General features: G+C 39.1%; 1 protein-coding gene across 1 annotated transcript; it reads left to right on the forward strand.

The window, feature by feature from the left end:
* The first annotated feature begins 617 nt into the window (after window positions 1-617).
* Window positions 618-8,673, forward strand: LOC123521756. The gene is given in 4 exon segments (XM_045290821.1): window positions 618-764; window positions 766-1,150; window positions 4,576-4,676; window positions 8,590-8,673. Coding segments are annotated over 4 exon segments (657 nt in total). The 5' UTR covers window positions 618-677.
* The last annotated feature ends 8,907 nt before the right edge of the window (window positions 8,674-17,580 follow it).

Here is a 17,580-nt window from a genome sequence, read left to right on the forward strand (position 1 = left end):
GAAAAAGGGATACATCAGGTGGATCTTGGCTGAAAGCAGAGAATACCAGAAAGATGTTTGCTTGTGTTTTATAGACTATGCCAAAGCATATGACTGTGTGGGTTATAACAAACTATTGATAACTTGAGAAGAATGTCAATTCCAGAATACTTCCTTATACTCAGGCAGAACTGTACACGGATCAAGAGGCAGTTATGTGAACAGACCAAGGGAATGTTGCTTGGTTTAAAATCAGGAAAAGTGTGTATTAGAGTTGTACCTGCTCACCATACTTTTTGATCTGTATGCTGAGCAAATAGAGAAACTGGATTATATGGAGGAAAATGTGGTATTTGGATTGGAGGAAGGCTTATTAACAGCCTGCAATATACAGACGACACAACCTTGCTGGATAAAAGCAAAAAAGAACTTGAAGCACTTGCTGATTGCAAATGAGAGCAAAGTGAGAGATCGCTTGCTGAGAGCAAAGATTGCAGTATGGATTATAACTCAATGTAAAGAAAACCAAAATCCTGACAACTGGGACAATAGGTAACATCATGAAAAATGGAGAACAGATCAAAGTTGTCAAGGATTTTGTCTTATTTGGATCCACAATCAATGCTCATGAAAGCAGCAGTCAAGAGATCTAACGATTCATTGCAGAATGGAATCACCTGGATCTTGAGTCATTGTACATGTACAACAAAGGTTTGACAATAGCCAAGAACAAATTAATAGGAAATGAGGCCAGAAATGTCTTTCATGTAGTGAGCCAAGATAACCTTCAAGTAGGAAAACAAAGCAAAGCCACTTAGCACAAATCTTAGGAAAATAAACATTGGGAATGATGAAAATATCAAGAGAGTAAATAAAGCTTTTGTCAATATACAAAAGGAACTTGCACATTTCTTAAAAGGCCTTTCCCTTGAACCTCTGCAGAAACAGCCGTTTCCTCAGCAGCATCAGGAAAATGGACCACCTTTCTGCTTAGACCTGGCTCGTGAAGTCATGACTGAGGGAAATGTGAGTGTGAGTGCAGACCCCACCACAGTGCACCAAACCTTGAGGGCACATAACCACATGGAGAAAGTCATTGACAAAGAGGGCTGCAGGGGGAGCCCAATCTGCCAAACTGACCCCCTCCCTAGAAGTAAGTGCTACAGAGGACATCACTAAACCTACAGGTTGGGGAGAGGGGCTGGCCTCCATGCTCACATGGAAGCAAACCAAGAAGGAAAAAAAGTGAGGCACTAGACCCTATAGTGGCACACCAACTTCCCTGCATGAAGCTAAGGCACAGATCTGGGAAGCAAAGTTATGGAGAAAGGTATAAACATAGGTGTGTTACATATGTAAATATATTAATTCATTAAAATAGAGGTATTGGCCTATGTACATATATTTATATGGCTATACACTGAGGAAGTCAATAGACTTCTGGCCTCTGCTCAAGCCCTCCCTCAACACAAAAACACTTTGTTCTAACAATCTGTTATTATGTGATGCTCATCCTCCATACACGATCGCTAAAGACAAAATGGGTGCATAAGCAAATGTAGTGGAGAAAGCTGAAGGTGCCTGGCTATCAAAAGATAGTGTCTGGGGTCTTAAAGGTTTGAAGTAAACAAGCTCACATATAAAAGTACACCAGCTTGTGCGATCATGAGGTGTTGAAGGGATCAGGTAACAGGCAGCAGAAGACCCAAAATAAACAAACAAAAGATACTGCTGAGAACAAGGAGGGTAGGAGCAGAGACCCAAAACAATTTGTAGTCAATGGGGCAGTCCCTCACAGAAGATTCACGAGGAAGGGATGAGTCAACCAGAGTGCACTATAGTACCGGTGAAACACTACACATTCCTCTGGTTCTTTGAGAGTTCCTCAACCCCACTACCATGACCTCAGTTCTGCCTTTCAGTTCTGGATAGGCCAGATGGAGCATGTACACTGGTGCAAATAAGAGCTCACGACACACAGAATCCATGTCAGATAAACCCCTCAGGTACAGAAATGAGAGTAGCGATAGCAGGAGGGAAGGGGGAAGGTAGGGGATGGAGGGAAGGAAGTGGGAACCGATTGCAATGATAGAAACATCACACACACACAGCACCCCCAGCTGAGGAAACCTGGTTGAAGGGAGAAAGTAGTCAGTATAAGAAATGGAAATAATAATAATTTATAATTTATCAAGAGATCACAAGGGTGGGGTGGGGGAAAGAAAAAGAGGAGCTGATATCAAGGGCTCAAATAGAAAGTAAATGTTTATAAAATAATGATGGCAACATATGTAAAAATATACTTGATACAATTGATGTATGGATTGTTATAAGAGCTGTAAAAGCCCCCAATAAAATGATCTTTTAAAAAAAGAAAGAAAAAACTGGACCAGTTAATGTTGATGAGGCTACAAGATTAATGGCTTAGTTATAATTCAGTGGTGATACATTTAGTTCTCAAGGGGGGGGGAAGACCAATAAATGTAATGTTTTATACAACTTTATTTTTTAAATCTTGCTAATATACAGGCATTGGCACATGTTAAAACAAACTATGTAAACAGAGCTTTCCTATATTCTAGGAAAGTAAAATGTCAGAAGTCAACAAATTGTGAAAAACTTAAATGGTGAATACAGAGGTACGTCACAAAATCTGTTCACTGGAACAGTTAACATCTCCAAGAGTTTAGATCTTTCCATTTATAAGTGGCAGTTAATGTCAGAGCAGGTTGGCAGGACACCAAAAAAATGAAGTTTTGTGGCAGTAAAATTATAAGACACACAAGTAATGAGTCCTTCCTTGGCCAACATTTTTGTTTTTCATTACCTTAAGTCTCCTTTTAACTCCTCTCTTTCATAAGATGAAAAAAAAGAAGGATTCAAATATGGAAGAAAAGAAGAAAAAAAATTTAAAGTTGAAATCCCAGAAATGATTCAGGGGGTTGGGGGTTGAATTTATTCAATCACTTTTTTCCCCTGAAGCTATCAGCCCTTGGTTCTTATGGGATAAGTTTTGTGAAGGAATAAAGCATTAAGAAAGAACACTTCAAAATCAGTGAGTTATTCAGGTGTTACATTATTGAGAAGCCTAAGGTGTTACACAGTTAGAGGTAGATAACAGTCCCAAGTTTCCATGGAATCCAATAATTTAGTATCTGCACATCAAACAGATCACCGATTCCTTCGTTATCATCTAAATTAAAGTTGTGGTCATCAGCTGGGGAAGGGGGAAAGCCAGAGGAGAGTGAACACTTCAAGTAAAGAAAAAAATAATGTTAAATATGATATTCACATATGGGTAACATAAAATATTGCAATGACTATCAATCTGAATTAAATTATGTTTCCTGCATTATACATACATTTCTAAAATTAGGTAATAGAGGAAGTAATGATCTAATTAATGATCATTACTTAATCTGTTTATTAGCTTAAGAGATAGGAGTTAGTTGTGTGAACTTGCTACTAAAATATATAATTCAAATATACCAGCAAAAGTATTTTTCTTTGATCTGCTAAAAAAAAAGCTATTATTTTTTAAAGTATAAAGTAGACACAAATTAATAAATTTGCTGCTCTGCTCTTCATCTACAAAATGTTTTTAAAATTCCCAGGTGCTGATGTAAACTTTTTTAAAAGATTAATTGCATTAGGTAAATCTGCTGCCCAAGGGTGCAGTGTAGCATCGATGAAACACACAGCCTTCCTCTAGTTCTTAAATGCTTCCCCCGCCCCACCTGCCTCCCCAATCATGATCCCAATTCTACCTTGCAAACCTGGTTAGACCAGAGGATGCACAGCGGGAAATGGAAGCACAGGGAATTCAGGACAGATGAACCCCTCAGGACTAGTGATGAGAGTGGCGATACCGGGAGGGAAGCTGGGGTATAAAGGGGGAACCGATCACAAGGATCTACATATGGCCTCCTCCCTGGGGGATGGACAACAGAAAAGTGGGTGAAGGGAGACGCCGATCAGTGTAAGATAAGATTAAAATAATAATTTATAAATCATCAAGGTTTCATGAGAGAGGGGGAGCGGGAAGGGAGGGGGAGGGGAAAAAGGAAAATGAGCTGATTCCAGGAACCCAAGTGGAAAGCGAGTTTTGAGAATGATGAGGATAATGAATGTATAAGTGTGCTTTACACAATTGATGCATGTGTGGATTGTTATAGGAGTTGTATGAGCCCCAATAAAATGGTTAAAAAAGAAAAGCATTTACACTTAAAAAGGGGTGGGAGGGATGAAGTGCGATTTCCTCTTTCTTAAAAATGTTTCTAGACTCTAGAGCTACTAAAAAACTTGCATTTACAAAATAGTTGGTAAAAATATTCCTCTGGATTGTACAAGAAAGGATATAACAGGGCCCATTTATAAGATATGGTAGACAAACATTAGTCACACTTGGCTTCTTTTTCTCCTGATTAATCAGAGGCTAGAGTCTCCTCGTTTTTTCAGTTCTCCACTTTCAGAAGGTAAATCTTTAGTGTCTTTTCTTTCTTTCTTTTTTTAAATCTTTGGTTTCTTGGTTAGCTTGTTCAGCCTGTTTTCCCTTTGCTCCCCCTTTCCCTTTTCTTGCACTTTTTTTGTCTGAAGATTTATGCTTTCCTGCTGCCTTTTTTGGCGTCATCTTCGTTTTTCCAGATACAGGTTTCAGTGACAACCTTGCTGATCTCCTCTTGGGCTTTTCTTTCACTGTACCTTTGGCCGTGACTGTTCTTTTTTCTCTAGCTACCCTCAGGATTCTTTCATTTTCTTTGAAATTACAGAGTTTGACTGTGATATATCCCAATGTTTTGTTTTGTTTGGGGAGGGAGTTGTTTTTCCTAATTGGGTCTCTCTAGAGTTCTTGAATAGTTATTTTATTCCCCTTTGTGATTTTGGAGTAATTTTTGTCTGTGATTTATAATATTATTTTCTCTGGATATATATTTTTTGTTTCTTCTTGTTCTTGGACCCTCTTGAGATAGAGGTTGTTTCTCTTGCTAGTATCCCTTATCATTCTCAATTTTTTTTTCTAATTCATTTGCTCCTTTTTGTTGATTGCTTCTCTCACTGATTGTAGTCAGAGTGATTGTATTCAAGCTCTGATTTGATTTTCCTGTTCTTCCTTTCTATTCCTCAGATCCTTTATATATTGCCTAATTTTGTTATCTCAGTGTCTTCTGAGATTCCTTTGGCTTAAGGATTTTAGTTTTTCAGTTTCTTTCATGATTCTCAAGGGTACTACCCTTATCTCTTGAAAGAACCTGAACATCAGTATTCTGAATTCTGAAATAGAATGATAGTACAAAAATTGAGGAAAATAATATAAAGTAGGAAATAAAACCACCTTGCGAGTGAGGATTCCTGCTATTTAATAGTGTTAGTTAGGGTATATGTGTGTCTCATGGTGTCAGTGGGGCAAGTCAAAGCAGGAGGAGGGCACTGGAGGAAAAAAAAGGCAGGAGAGAAGAAGGTAAGGTGGATGGAGGGGGGCAAAAATGTAAGCTTGGGTACTGATTATGTATCCAACAAGCTGCCAGCATGGAAATATCCCAGAGGCCAGTCAGGCAAGAGTTTTTGCTGGTTGTGTTGTTTCAGAGTCTCAGAAAATCAACCATGTCAGGAGGAGCAGAGTTCACAGAAGTGGCTAGTGCTGCTGGTCACTGGTAATGGGGAGTCCGTCAGCAGGCATTGCTTCTCCAACTTTATGAAATTTGAGTCTACTTCACTTTATGTTGAAATTCTCACTGCTAGGAGGTAGAGGATATCCCTCCAAATGGGCTTTCTCTGATAGTTGCTGAAAAGCTCTTCCCATGCTTGTTGTCTGGCGGCCATCTTCCTCCCATCCAAAACTACAATGAGATAGTATCAGTCTCACTAGAATGGTTATGATTGAACAACAACAAAAAGAAAACAAACAGGAAATAGCAAGTGTTGGCAGGGACATGGAGAACTTGTACTTTCATCCAGTCAACTTTTGTGAAAAAATGGGTGGGTCTTCAAAGAGTGAAATACAGATCTACTATATGATCCAACAATCCCAATCCTAGCTATGTATACTAAAAACCAAAACCACGCTCACTGCTACTAAGTCAATTGACTCATAGAATCTCTATAGAACAGAGGAGAACCGCCCTTGTGGGTTTCTGAGATTGTAACTCTTTCCATGAATAGAAAGTCCCAACTTTCTCCAGAGAAGCAGATGGTGGTTTCAAACTGGGACCTTATGGATCTCAGTCCAACTTGTAACCAAAAAAAGTTTTGCTATTAGGCTTCCAGTTCATACATGCATGAGTTTATTCCAAATAAAGCATGTTTAAATATATTTCTGCAATTGGTGGGTGACTGCAGACAAATAATCTCAGTAAACACTTATCTTAGCCTCATTAGTGTGCCTTCAGGATCAAGATCCAATCAAAACGGTGACTTCTGAGGGGATCTGCTGGACCAATTAAATGAAAGGTACAGAGGTCAAATTAAAAGGTTATGGCAACTGTTTTAGGGGCATTTCAAAGGAGTAATCTTAATTTATTTTTCTCAAAGGATATAGGACAATCATGGGAGCTTATTAGGAAGAAATATTAAGAATATTTAAAACACCATCGGTAAGAGACAGGCCAGGAAAGTTGCACTACGGAATTTTTTGACATCATGACAATCCATCCACTCATTCTCTAAGGGTATCAAAGGCTGTCCTGGGAGAATTTGCTTGGGAAACTTTAGTGATGCGACAGCCTTGCTCTTGCCCCCTCACTTTTCTTTTATTTTTTCCCCCTGAAACGTCAGAGAATATTTCAAAGGAAGACAATTTTAATCTCTAGAGGATGCCAAATCTGCCACTTTGGCATGGTGTAAATCAAAGATTGAAATTCTTAGGAGAAAGATTAGAGAGATGTAAACACCACCTTCAGAAGTATATAGACCTTGAAATGCCCTAATGTGATAAGAAACAAATGACTACTCTCTCAAGGTTATGGATTTAGAAGTTATTAGACTTTGGTTCAATCTCTTTCTTTGAAGATGCCCACTAAATGGCAACTCAAAATTGTCATATATGTGCTATTTCATACTCTCTTTTTTAATGACATATCCTAGTCCAGCAGGAATACTTCTGACTTTGTGAGTGAGCATTACTGAAAGTTTGCCCTATCTCCAACCCTCATTGTTTGTATAAGTAGTGTACAATCACTTATGTTTTTAATCTGTACAAGTCAGCGATTCTTGTATTTTAGCCTAAAAAGCTGTCCTACACATGCAAAATTTCCTTTTCTCAACAGCATTTTAAATTCTAAATCATTGGCTGAATTAATGATACTATCAATAGAATTACTATCTGCTACATGGGAATGATTTATAATGTTCCCCAATAAAATGATAAGGATATCTCTAAAGTGAGCCAGGGACTTTGATTAGATAGATATATGAATTCTGAGTTCACCCTTAATATTTACTGTGACCTTACTGGATTCTTGCCCTCATGAAGAGATCACTGAGGACATGGGAGTTAAAGCAAAGTGTAGTGAAGAAATCAAATGGTACTTGGATATCAGAATACCAGAATAGCATCTGGAGTCTTAAAGGCTTGTCTTAAAAGAAGCAGCAAGTCAGCTAAGTCCACACAGAAGAAGCACACCAGCTTGTGTGACTCAATGTTTGTAAATAATACAATCCAAGACTGGAGGAGGGAATGGTATTAGAGTTTATATTCTGAGCACCTGGTTTGCACAAGGCTATGGATGACAGTGAAAATTAAAAATCCATTTGCAGGGTTCCATGTGGATTAAGTCTCCAGTGAATCTCTTCTGGCCATTGAGCAGAGATGTGAATAACCTTGCTATCAGACAGAGTGTGTTGGAAAGTTAATTAATGCAGATATATTTAGGCTAAAATTTAACACCTCTTGATCTATTTTAAAGTTGTTTCTGTTTTTAATATGTCCTACTTACTTTTCAATTAAGGCTTTTCTCTGCTTTATTTTGTTATTTTTGTTGGGGGTTTTGTTGGGTATGTTTTTCTGTATATGGAATTCATGATATAAATCTATAGAGACAGCAACTGAATCAATAGTTTCTAAGGGTTATGTAAAAGGAGGTTGGGGAAATGGGAAACTAATAATAATGAGTACAAAAAAGAAGAAAATGTAAAATTGATTGTGGTGATGATTGCACAAATTTTAAATCCAATTAACCATTGGATTGTATGATATGTGAATTATATATCAATAAAACTTTTAAAAAGAAATATTTAGGCCTAGATGAAAGCTATGTTAAGAAACAAAATCTTAAAAAAGAAATAAAAGCTTACCACTTTGATATTTTTATTTAATAAAGATTTCTATCATTTTGTAGCAATATAACTCACTCTCAACTGAAAGTGGTTGTGGGTTTCACTGCCCTTTCCCTGAACTTTTAAATAACTGCTCTTCAACTTGTCTCCTGCCCCATTTTCTTTGATGCTTCTGACTGAATGTTCCCAAGGTTCTGGATTGCTTCAAGTCAGATTCCAGTTCTGCTGGACTGTTTGTGAGTCTGCCTTTGTATGCCCCCTTTCCTTGTCTCTCAATTTCATCTACTAGCGTTTGAAGTTAAGGCTTAGAGGTTTGTGTTTCTATTGTTTTCCTTATAGTATGGGGATGATTTCACTAACCGACAGAAGCAGAAAGACCTTGATATCAACGTTCTCTTCATTTTTACTATGTATACCATTTAAAAGTATATATAAAAGCTGTCTATGTTATGGTTTTTAAATCATCAGTGAATGCCTATGCTAAAGATAAAAAAACCCAACTGTTGGTTCCATTCTCCCATTTTACTAGCATTCTAAAATTTTTTTGTATATATATATATATAAGTGTATGAGTATGTGTTTTTCCTTTAAAAATTAAACATTGGGTCATGTTGGAGACACGAATTTTTGTCTGTGTTTTCCTATTTTCAAGCAACATTATTTGAAAAGAAACAAACTTCTCTTGCACTTCATTCTTTGAGGTATGACTGGCTAGCTCAACAAATATTTGCTGAATTTGTTAACTCCGTTTTGTCTTTTGTGAAAGTCATAGGTGCAAGGGTTAATATTGGTTCTGCTGTTGCAAATGACAATTTCCTTTCTACAAGAGTTAGCTGTATCTGTTTGGACACTGCTTAAAATGTACTTTCTCTTGTAGAAAACTTGTTCATTTGTTTCAGTGGAGCTTTTGTAATAGAACTAAGAGTCTAGACACTGGCCACTGCAGCCAATCACAGAAGCAGGGTGAGAGTGAGAGTCAACATGTAGTTATTAACAGATCTGAAAGGTCAGCAAGATAAACTCTCCAAGACTGCCTTGTCTTTTTTCACACAGTGATGTGATACTAATGTATAACACACCAGAAATACCTAAAAGCATCATGTTTCTGAAGGGCTCTCTGACAGTAGTAGGTTGTAAGTATTTCAGGATAAAACATCTCTTCTTGTATTGGTCATAATAGTTCATACATAAGAATGTTTCTCAGTGCTCAAGATGTTTTGGAGTGGGTGATCAGCAAACTGAATGCAGAGTTGAAAGACCTCTCAATGCCAACCTGTGAAAAAGTTTGAGACATGACTACTGTGACCACTGAGCATTTTTGTTCAGATAACTGAGAGTCCACAGTCTCAATGTCAAGGGGAGCACTGCTGACGGAACCCCTTTATCCCCATCTCACTATGAACTGTTTCCACGTAGTCCACATTTAATACCAGAAGGACATGGCTATCAGTCATGCCTAATGGGCAGCTGAGGGCTGACTTAGGAAAGGGGTAGGAAAAAAGAATGGCTTTACAGGGTCTTGGTTTTTTGTTGTGAAGAAAGATTATTTCTGAAGTTAATTTAAATCTCATTTCAATATCTCTTCCACAGCTCTTTTACACTCCATAAATCCAGCATTCAAGTCTGTTTCTTATGGACCTGTATCATGGACAGAACTATGCTTCTTAGCTCTCTGAAAGAGAGAGTGTTCTTTCCCAAAGGCAGGAACAATAGTCTTAAATGTCAGAAAGCCAGAGAATAAGTTCAGTAAAACTACAAATTCCAGGTTTTTAGACCCAGAAATCACTTCAAATTGACAGAAAATATTTGTACATGTTACCTTTGCTGCAAATATAGATATTAAAGTGATCGATCCTATGGGAGCAATGTTATGAAAACTTCTAAGATATGCAAAAGCACCTTGAGGAAATGAGTTGCTGGGCCTGGGGACATTGAAGGAATATCAAGATTAACTGGCATGACATAATTTACAATGACAGTGTTCTACATCTGTGTTAGACAGAGTTCTCTAGAGAAGCAAAACCAGAATGCTAATAATTTTATATATTTTATACAAATAGATATGTAACATAAGAAATAAACAGCTAATTAAATTATAAAGCAGCACAAATGGCTCAGTGCAACTCACTCCTGTGAGACAGTTGTGAGACACTGGCAGTCCTTCAAGTCTTGAGGGCCGCTGGTTAGTCCTCTGTAGAGCAATTCAGGCTATCCGGGCACAGGCAGCAAACAGCAAGACAGGTCACAAACAATCAGCCAAATGACAGGATCCGACAGTCCCCAGCTCAAGAGATGTAAATTCCAACTATGTGGCAAAGCAGGTCTTGAAGGAACCTCAAATTATAGTGACACAGTCCACAGGTTAGATGTCCCACAGGTAATGTACCTTGCAAATTGAGGCAAAGAACAAGCAAGGCAGCTGCACACTGGTCCAATGATCAAAGAGCAAGAGACAAGAAAGGCGAGGATCGCTGAGCCATTTATCTCTCTGCCCTTCAATTAATCCCACATGTGTTTTTCGGCCAGGTTGGCACAATAAACTACCTCAACATCCTACTGTGTTGAGTAGCGACTGGAGATTTTAAGGCTCATGAATGGCTGTCAAGATACAAGCATTCATCTTTTCTTGTCCAAAGAAAAGAGGAGTGAAGATAATAGAAGAATGAAAATAATTAGTGCAAATGACTAATCTACAATGCTGAGAACAGAAGAAATACATGGTGTTTGGCTACCACTACCAACTCTGAAACAGATCACATTAGAAGGTCCTGGATAGAGTGTTTAATAAAGGTTTCTATTATGTTTTAGCAATGATTTTTAATGTTTCCCATTTCCTGCCCTCCTCCTTTTCTAAGCCTTCTGAATTTTGTCCTTCAGAAAATGTTGCTCTTTGGATCCCAAATAGTTGATTATTCTAAGGTATATATACCTCCCTAGGTTAATTTTCCATTTATTGACCTGTCTGTTGTTTGACTGAAAATTGAACCAGAGGTGAGTTCATTTCCAAGCCTGAAGCGTGAAAAAGGGCCTTGTCCCAGGGACTATATACATGGGTATACTCTACCTTACCCTCCCACACCTGTTCAGCCTGCATTTCTTATATTAGCCTGGGTTGTATAGAGAAACAAAACCAGTGACACGCATATATATTTAACAAAGAATTTTATATCTAGAAGTAATCTCAAATCAAAAAGGCATTGCAACCCAGTCCAACTCAAGTCTATAAGTCTGATGCTAGCCGGAGCCCCCTTTTCCCCTCCTTTTTATGTTTTAAATTTTATTTTCTATATTTCTTTTCTTGTGCTACCTAATAGCAGACAGCAACATTTCCACAATGACCAGCTACATCCATACACCCAGTAGCCACAGCTATTAGGCAAGAGCCACTACCCACTCATGTACTATCTGATTATTGATAAATATCTGGAAATAACAGCTTGACCGCCCTCATCTGTGTTATTGAACAGCACAAAGAACTGTGTCAGTTCTTTGTACAAAAAAAGTGATGAGTGACTGAGGTCTCACCAACATACAAATACAACATCAGTTAAATACAAACACAAAGACACCATAATGTACAAGAGACAAGAGCTAAATGCTTTCACATAAAGAAATAAGATAGTATGGCTTAAACAAGTGACCAATATACAGAGTCAGAACCGTTCTCAGGGGCTAGGGGGAAGGAGAATTGGAACTACCTGATAAGAAATTCAAGGGAATGTTATTTAGATCAATAAAATCCAACCAAAAATAGAAAGTTTTGGAAGAATTCAAGGGAATTTGGGATAAAAAGAAATGGCATTCAAATCAAGAAAAATACAAAGTTCTAGGAGAATTCAGGAAAACTCAAGAACAAACCGAAAAATTAAAAATAACAAAAACAGCGAAAAAAACCCAAAATAATAACAGTAACAAGAACTCCAAAACATTAACAATGAGATTTCAGATATAGGTAGTGCACTGCAAAACAAAAGGAGTAGAACTGAATCAACGGCAGGTTGAATTAGTGAGCTTGAAGACAAATATCTGAATACCAATATGTTAGAGGAAAACTTTTTAAAAAGAAAAACAAAATTATGTGATACATCATCAAGAGAAATAACTTACATGTGATCAGAATTACACATAGAACTGTAGGAAACAAGAAAAAGCAAAGTGAAACTTGTTGAAGAGTTGTTAAAGAAAACCATCATGAAATACAAGAAGATATGCATTCAGAAAGCTGAGCAAAACCCTAATCAATTGAACTCCAAAAGAAAATCATCATGACATATCATAATCAAACTTTCCAAACCAAAGAGAAGGCAAGAGTAGATTGAGACAAAGCTAACTACAAAGGGGAACCAATAAAATTAAAATCCTATTTCTCAGCAGAAACCATGCAGGCAAAAAAGCAATGAGTCACATATACATATGTATATGTATATATGTGTACACACACACACACACACACACACACACACACACACACACACACAAAGACTGTCCTTCAAAAACTTTGGTAAAAATTAGGACATTTCCAGACAAACCGAAATTGAAAGAATTTGTAAAAATGAAAACACAGACCAAACTTACAAAAAGCTTAATTAACCCCAAACAGGACAGACCCTAAAAGAAACTCATCACAACATTTTTCGTGCCAATATGGTGACGAATACTGATGGTCTTTCATATGCTGAACCATCCCTGCATCCCTGATATGAATCCCACTTGGTCATGGTAAATTATTTTTTAAATATGCTTTTGTATTCTATTGTCCAGTACAGTATTTTGTTAATGCGTTTTGCATAGATGTTCATTAGGAATATTGGTCTGTAGTTCTCAGTTCTTGTGGGATCTTTGCCTGCTTTACGTATCAGAGTTATACTAGCTTCATAGAAAGATTTTGGGAGTTTGCATCTTTTTCTATGTTCTGGAAGAGTTTGTGTAGGATTGGTGTCAGTTCTTCCCTGAATGCTTGGTAGAAATCCCGGGGGATTTTTTTGTTGGTAATCCCTTAATAACCTTGTCTATTTCTTCCATTGCTATGGATCTGTTGAGGTTTTTGACATCGATTGGGATAGTCTAGGGAGGGATTGTGTTTGCAAATATTTGTCCAAGTCTTCCAAGTTGTTGAATTTGTGTAAGCCTTCATAGTACTGTGTAATTATCCTTTTGATTTCATTAGGGTCCGTTGTAATGTCCACTGTTTCAGCCCTCATCCTTGCAATTGACGTTTGTTCCTGCCTTTCTTTGGTTAGGTTTGCCAGTGGTTTATCAATTCTGTTAATTCTTTCAAAGAACCAATTTTTAGCTATGTTAATTTTTTCCCATAGTTTTCTTGTTTTCCCTCTCTGGTATCTCAGCTCTGATTTTTCTTATTTCTACCCTCTTCCTATTAGTAGAATTATTCTGTTGACTCTGCTCTAATTGGTGTAAGTTTTGTGCCAGGATATCATTCACAAATCTCTCTTCTTTTTTCATGTGTGCATTTACTGATATCAGTCTTCCTCTGATAAATGCCTTTGCTGTATCCCAAATGTTTTGATACATCGTATTTTTTTCTCATTGGTTCCTAGAAACTTGAGAATTATTCCTCCTCCAATTGTTTGCCCTTGGTTTCTTCACCGTCCTTCTGTTGATTTACAGCCTTGTGGCACAGTGATCAGAGATGTCTGTATAAACTATGTGCTTGAATTTACTCAAGTTAGACTTGTGTCCCAGCATGTGGTCTATATCCAAATATGTGCCATGTGGGCTTGAAAATATTGTGACTATATGTGCATTTGGGTGGAAAACTTAAAATATCTATCAAGTCAAGTTGTCCAATTGTGCTGTTTAGATTTGTAGCCTCCTTGTTGAGTTTCTCTGTCTTTGTCACAGAGTGGTGTATTACAGTCACCAACTATAATTGTTGAGTCTGTGATTTATTTTTTCTTCTTTTGGAGCGTTTGATTTACAAATTTCACAGGTCTCTCATTGGATATATATATCACTAGTTCTTGGTTTACTGTTCCCTTGAACATTATATAGTGCCCTTCCTTGTCTCTTGTTATTGCCTGTATCTTGAGGTCAGTTTTGTCAGATATTAAGATCGCTACCCCTACTTTTTTTCATTGCCGTTTGCTTGGTTTATTTTTCTCCAGCCTTTAATTCTCAATCTGTTTTTGTCTGCAAGTTTGAGATGAGTCGCCTGTAGGCAGCAGATTGATGGGTTATGTTTTCTGATCCAGTCTGTTAGCCTCTGCCAGTGAATGCCTGAGTTCAGGCCATTGATTTTCAGTGTTATTACATCCATCTGTGGACTCTGTGATGTCATCTTGTACCTTTTGTGTTGGGTATTTTCCTACCTACCTACCTAATCTGCTTGTGTTGTGCGTGTGTGTGTGTGTGTGTGGGGGGAAGAGTTCATTTTTTCCTTCTTTCCACTATAGAGACAATGCTATCCCGAAGGCTGTTTTCTCTTTGTCACCCTATGTGTGAAGTCGTTCTATGTGATGGTCTCTTATGTACACTTGGTGAGTACTGATATTCTACCCATACTGGATTGGCAAGGATTTTTTGTAGGGCTGAGTTTCTTTTTGTTTATTCTTTGAGTTTTTCTTTGCCTAGGAAGACTCTTACTTCTCCATCTAAATGGATAATTTGGCCGGGTAATGTATTCTTTGATTTGTATTGTGAGTTAGTTAATTGTGTCAGCCTGGCCTATAATCACATGTGGGTCTGGTTGAAAGGCGGAGGGATAAATGGGTGGTGAAGCCTCGCCTTTCTAGTTCTCGGGTCTCTTGTTTTGTGATGGTTGCATCGGGTGCAGCTGCCTTAGCAGTTCCCTGCTTCAGCTTGCAAGATGGATTTCCTACAAGACATCCCCAAGGAGAAGCCGCATGGATCTATCCCGATGCAGCTCTGGGTGCTGGAGCAGCCATGTGGAGACCCCTGCGAGTGCTGAGATGCTTACACGTTCACTGACTCAGCTTTCCTCCTGCAGTCGGCATTATTGCCTCTGTTTTGTGAGGTGAAGGACTTTGTGGACTGGTGTTGGGTATGGCAACTGGAGTGCCAAGGAGGGCATGTGAGTCTTCCTTCCTTGGTGTAGCATATCGTAGCCGGCAGGCAGAATTACCCTAGTCAGAGAGATCACCTTGGAGGTGGGGCAGATGTTCCAGCAGCAGCATGGAGCCCCACTGGGGTGGGCAGGAGTTTCCCCCAGTCACTTGCAAGGCCTCAGGTTTTAGGCTGGAGTTCCACAAGCCGTTTGAAAGGGAGAACCCCCAGTCACTTGTTGTGTGGAGGAGTACTGGCATGATTTACCAAATGGCATAAAGCCAATAAATGCCAGCGGGAGCTTCCACAATTGGACCTTCAGGGTTGCCCTAGGTGGAGGGGAAGACCCTGGAGGCAGATAGTGACTTGTGAAAGGAAAGAGAGGTGAGGAGAAGGAAAAGAGGGCAAGAAGAAATCAAAGACAGGAGCAAAAATGCCAAGCAAACTAACACACACTAACAAAAAATGCACAGACTAAACAAAAGTAAAAATAGTCAAAAAAGAAAACAACAAAGAAGGAAAACTGAATATGCTGAGACTATGACAAGAAAGGGAGAAAAGATAGAAGAAGAGGAGAAAATAAGAAAACATGAAAGAAAAACAAAACGAACGAAAGAAAGGAAAGGAGAGAAAAAATAAAGAGATAGCTAACACCGTGCCATGCCACGTGTAGCACTGTCTCATGCTGTGTGCTGCATTATCATGAGTGGCAGTCTGTAGCTCTACCCACTGGGTGGGCAGAGTTACCCTAGTAGAAGTTAGGGGTCTGGAAAGCAGCAGTGGCATGTGGAAGGAGAGGGAGAGGAGAGAATCATTAAAGCCAAGCAAGAGGGGAAAAGAACAAAGACAGCGAGAGAAGAAATAAAGAAAAAGAGAAAAAGGGGGAAAAGCACAACATTGCTCACTAAGATTGACTGTGATGGGAAAGAGAGAAGGAAAAAAATAAAGAATAATGAGATAGCTGATCCCTGATTGCCCAAATGTGGGGCCATAGGGCTTTAAACCCTTCCCCAAGATGGCAGGTTGGTTTGCCCTTTTGTTGCAGGATCCCTGTGGTGCTTGGCGGAATTGCCCTAGTTGACAAGATCACCTTAGAAGTCCGATAGAGGTTTCCTCAGCAGCACAGCATGCTGTAGATGGCTGTCACAGCTCTCTTGTGTAGTGTTCAGCATTCCCACAGAGAGCAGGCTGTAGTTCCCCCTGCTATTTGGGTAGATTTGGCCTAGGTGGAAGGTAGTGTCCTGGAAGCCAGCAGTGGCATATGATAGGAAAGAAAGGGAGAGAAGGGGAAAAAGAAGAAAAAGAAAGAGAGGAAAAAGAAAAACAAACCTGAGCCCATTGAGAATGACTGTGGTGAGAGAGATAGCAGGGCGAGCAAATAAAGAAAGAAGAAATAGTGTTGTAAGTAAGACGATAACTGAGACTTCATCACCTGACTGTGAGTCTGGAGGAGTTCCAACTCTGCCTCAAGGTCATGGGGTGGTGTGCCCGCTTGATGTAGGGTCCCACAGATGCTGGATGGGATTACTCTTGAAGGAAAGTTCGCAACAGTGGCCAGGCATCACTTCCCACTGCGGTTTTGAGCACTGGAGTTCATTGATATATGTGCCTTGTGCTGTATGTAGCACTGTAGCAGGAGGGGTGAGGTTTTCCTCACAGCCTTGTGTAGGGCCCCTGGACAGGCAGGACCTCCCCAGCTGTGTGTAGAACCACTGAGAAGGAATCTGGGCTTATTGTCCTATCTAGACTGCTGGTGCCCTACTCTGTCAGAGGGTTTTCTTAGTTTTTTCCCCTAGCCAGCTAGAATAGAATTAAATTGTCTCCCTGGCTCTGGGCTCTCGCTCTGGGCTCTGTTAGAAGCTTAGACTTGCTTCAGCAGGTCTTTGTTATGCTGAAAGCCTCCAGGTCCTAGAGCTAAATTCTGACATTCCTTAGTGAGGGCTCCTTTTTATCCTGATTTATGTTAAAGGACTCCTTATACTTGGTTCCTTGGAGCTGAGAAATGAGCATGGGATTTGCAGTTTTTACCAAGAATATATATTCTCAGTCTTTTTAATATTTTGCTATGAGGTTCCCTGATGTGGGGGCTGTCATGCTGACCCTCAGAGGGGGGGAACTGGCATCAAGGGGGTTGTTTCCTTCTCGGCCAACTGGAACTGAATTTGCCCCTGGACTCTTGACTATCGCCTATTTTCTCCCACACCATGATCTGCCTCACGTAAATGTCTGCTTTTTCTTCTACTTCAAATTATGCCTACCCGCCACCCCCACTCCCCAGGCTATGAGGTCAAGGCACATAACAGCTTG

The sequence above is a fragment of the Echinops telfairi genome, unplaced genomic scaffold, assembly GCF_000313985.2.
Source record: "Echinops telfairi isolate 266 unplaced genomic scaffold, ASM31398v2 ScPeMD7_57;HRSCAF=196, whole genome shotgun sequence".
Taxonomy (NCBI): domain Eukaryota; kingdom Metazoa; phylum Chordata; class Mammalia; order Afrosoricida; family Tenrecidae; genus Echinops; species Echinops telfairi.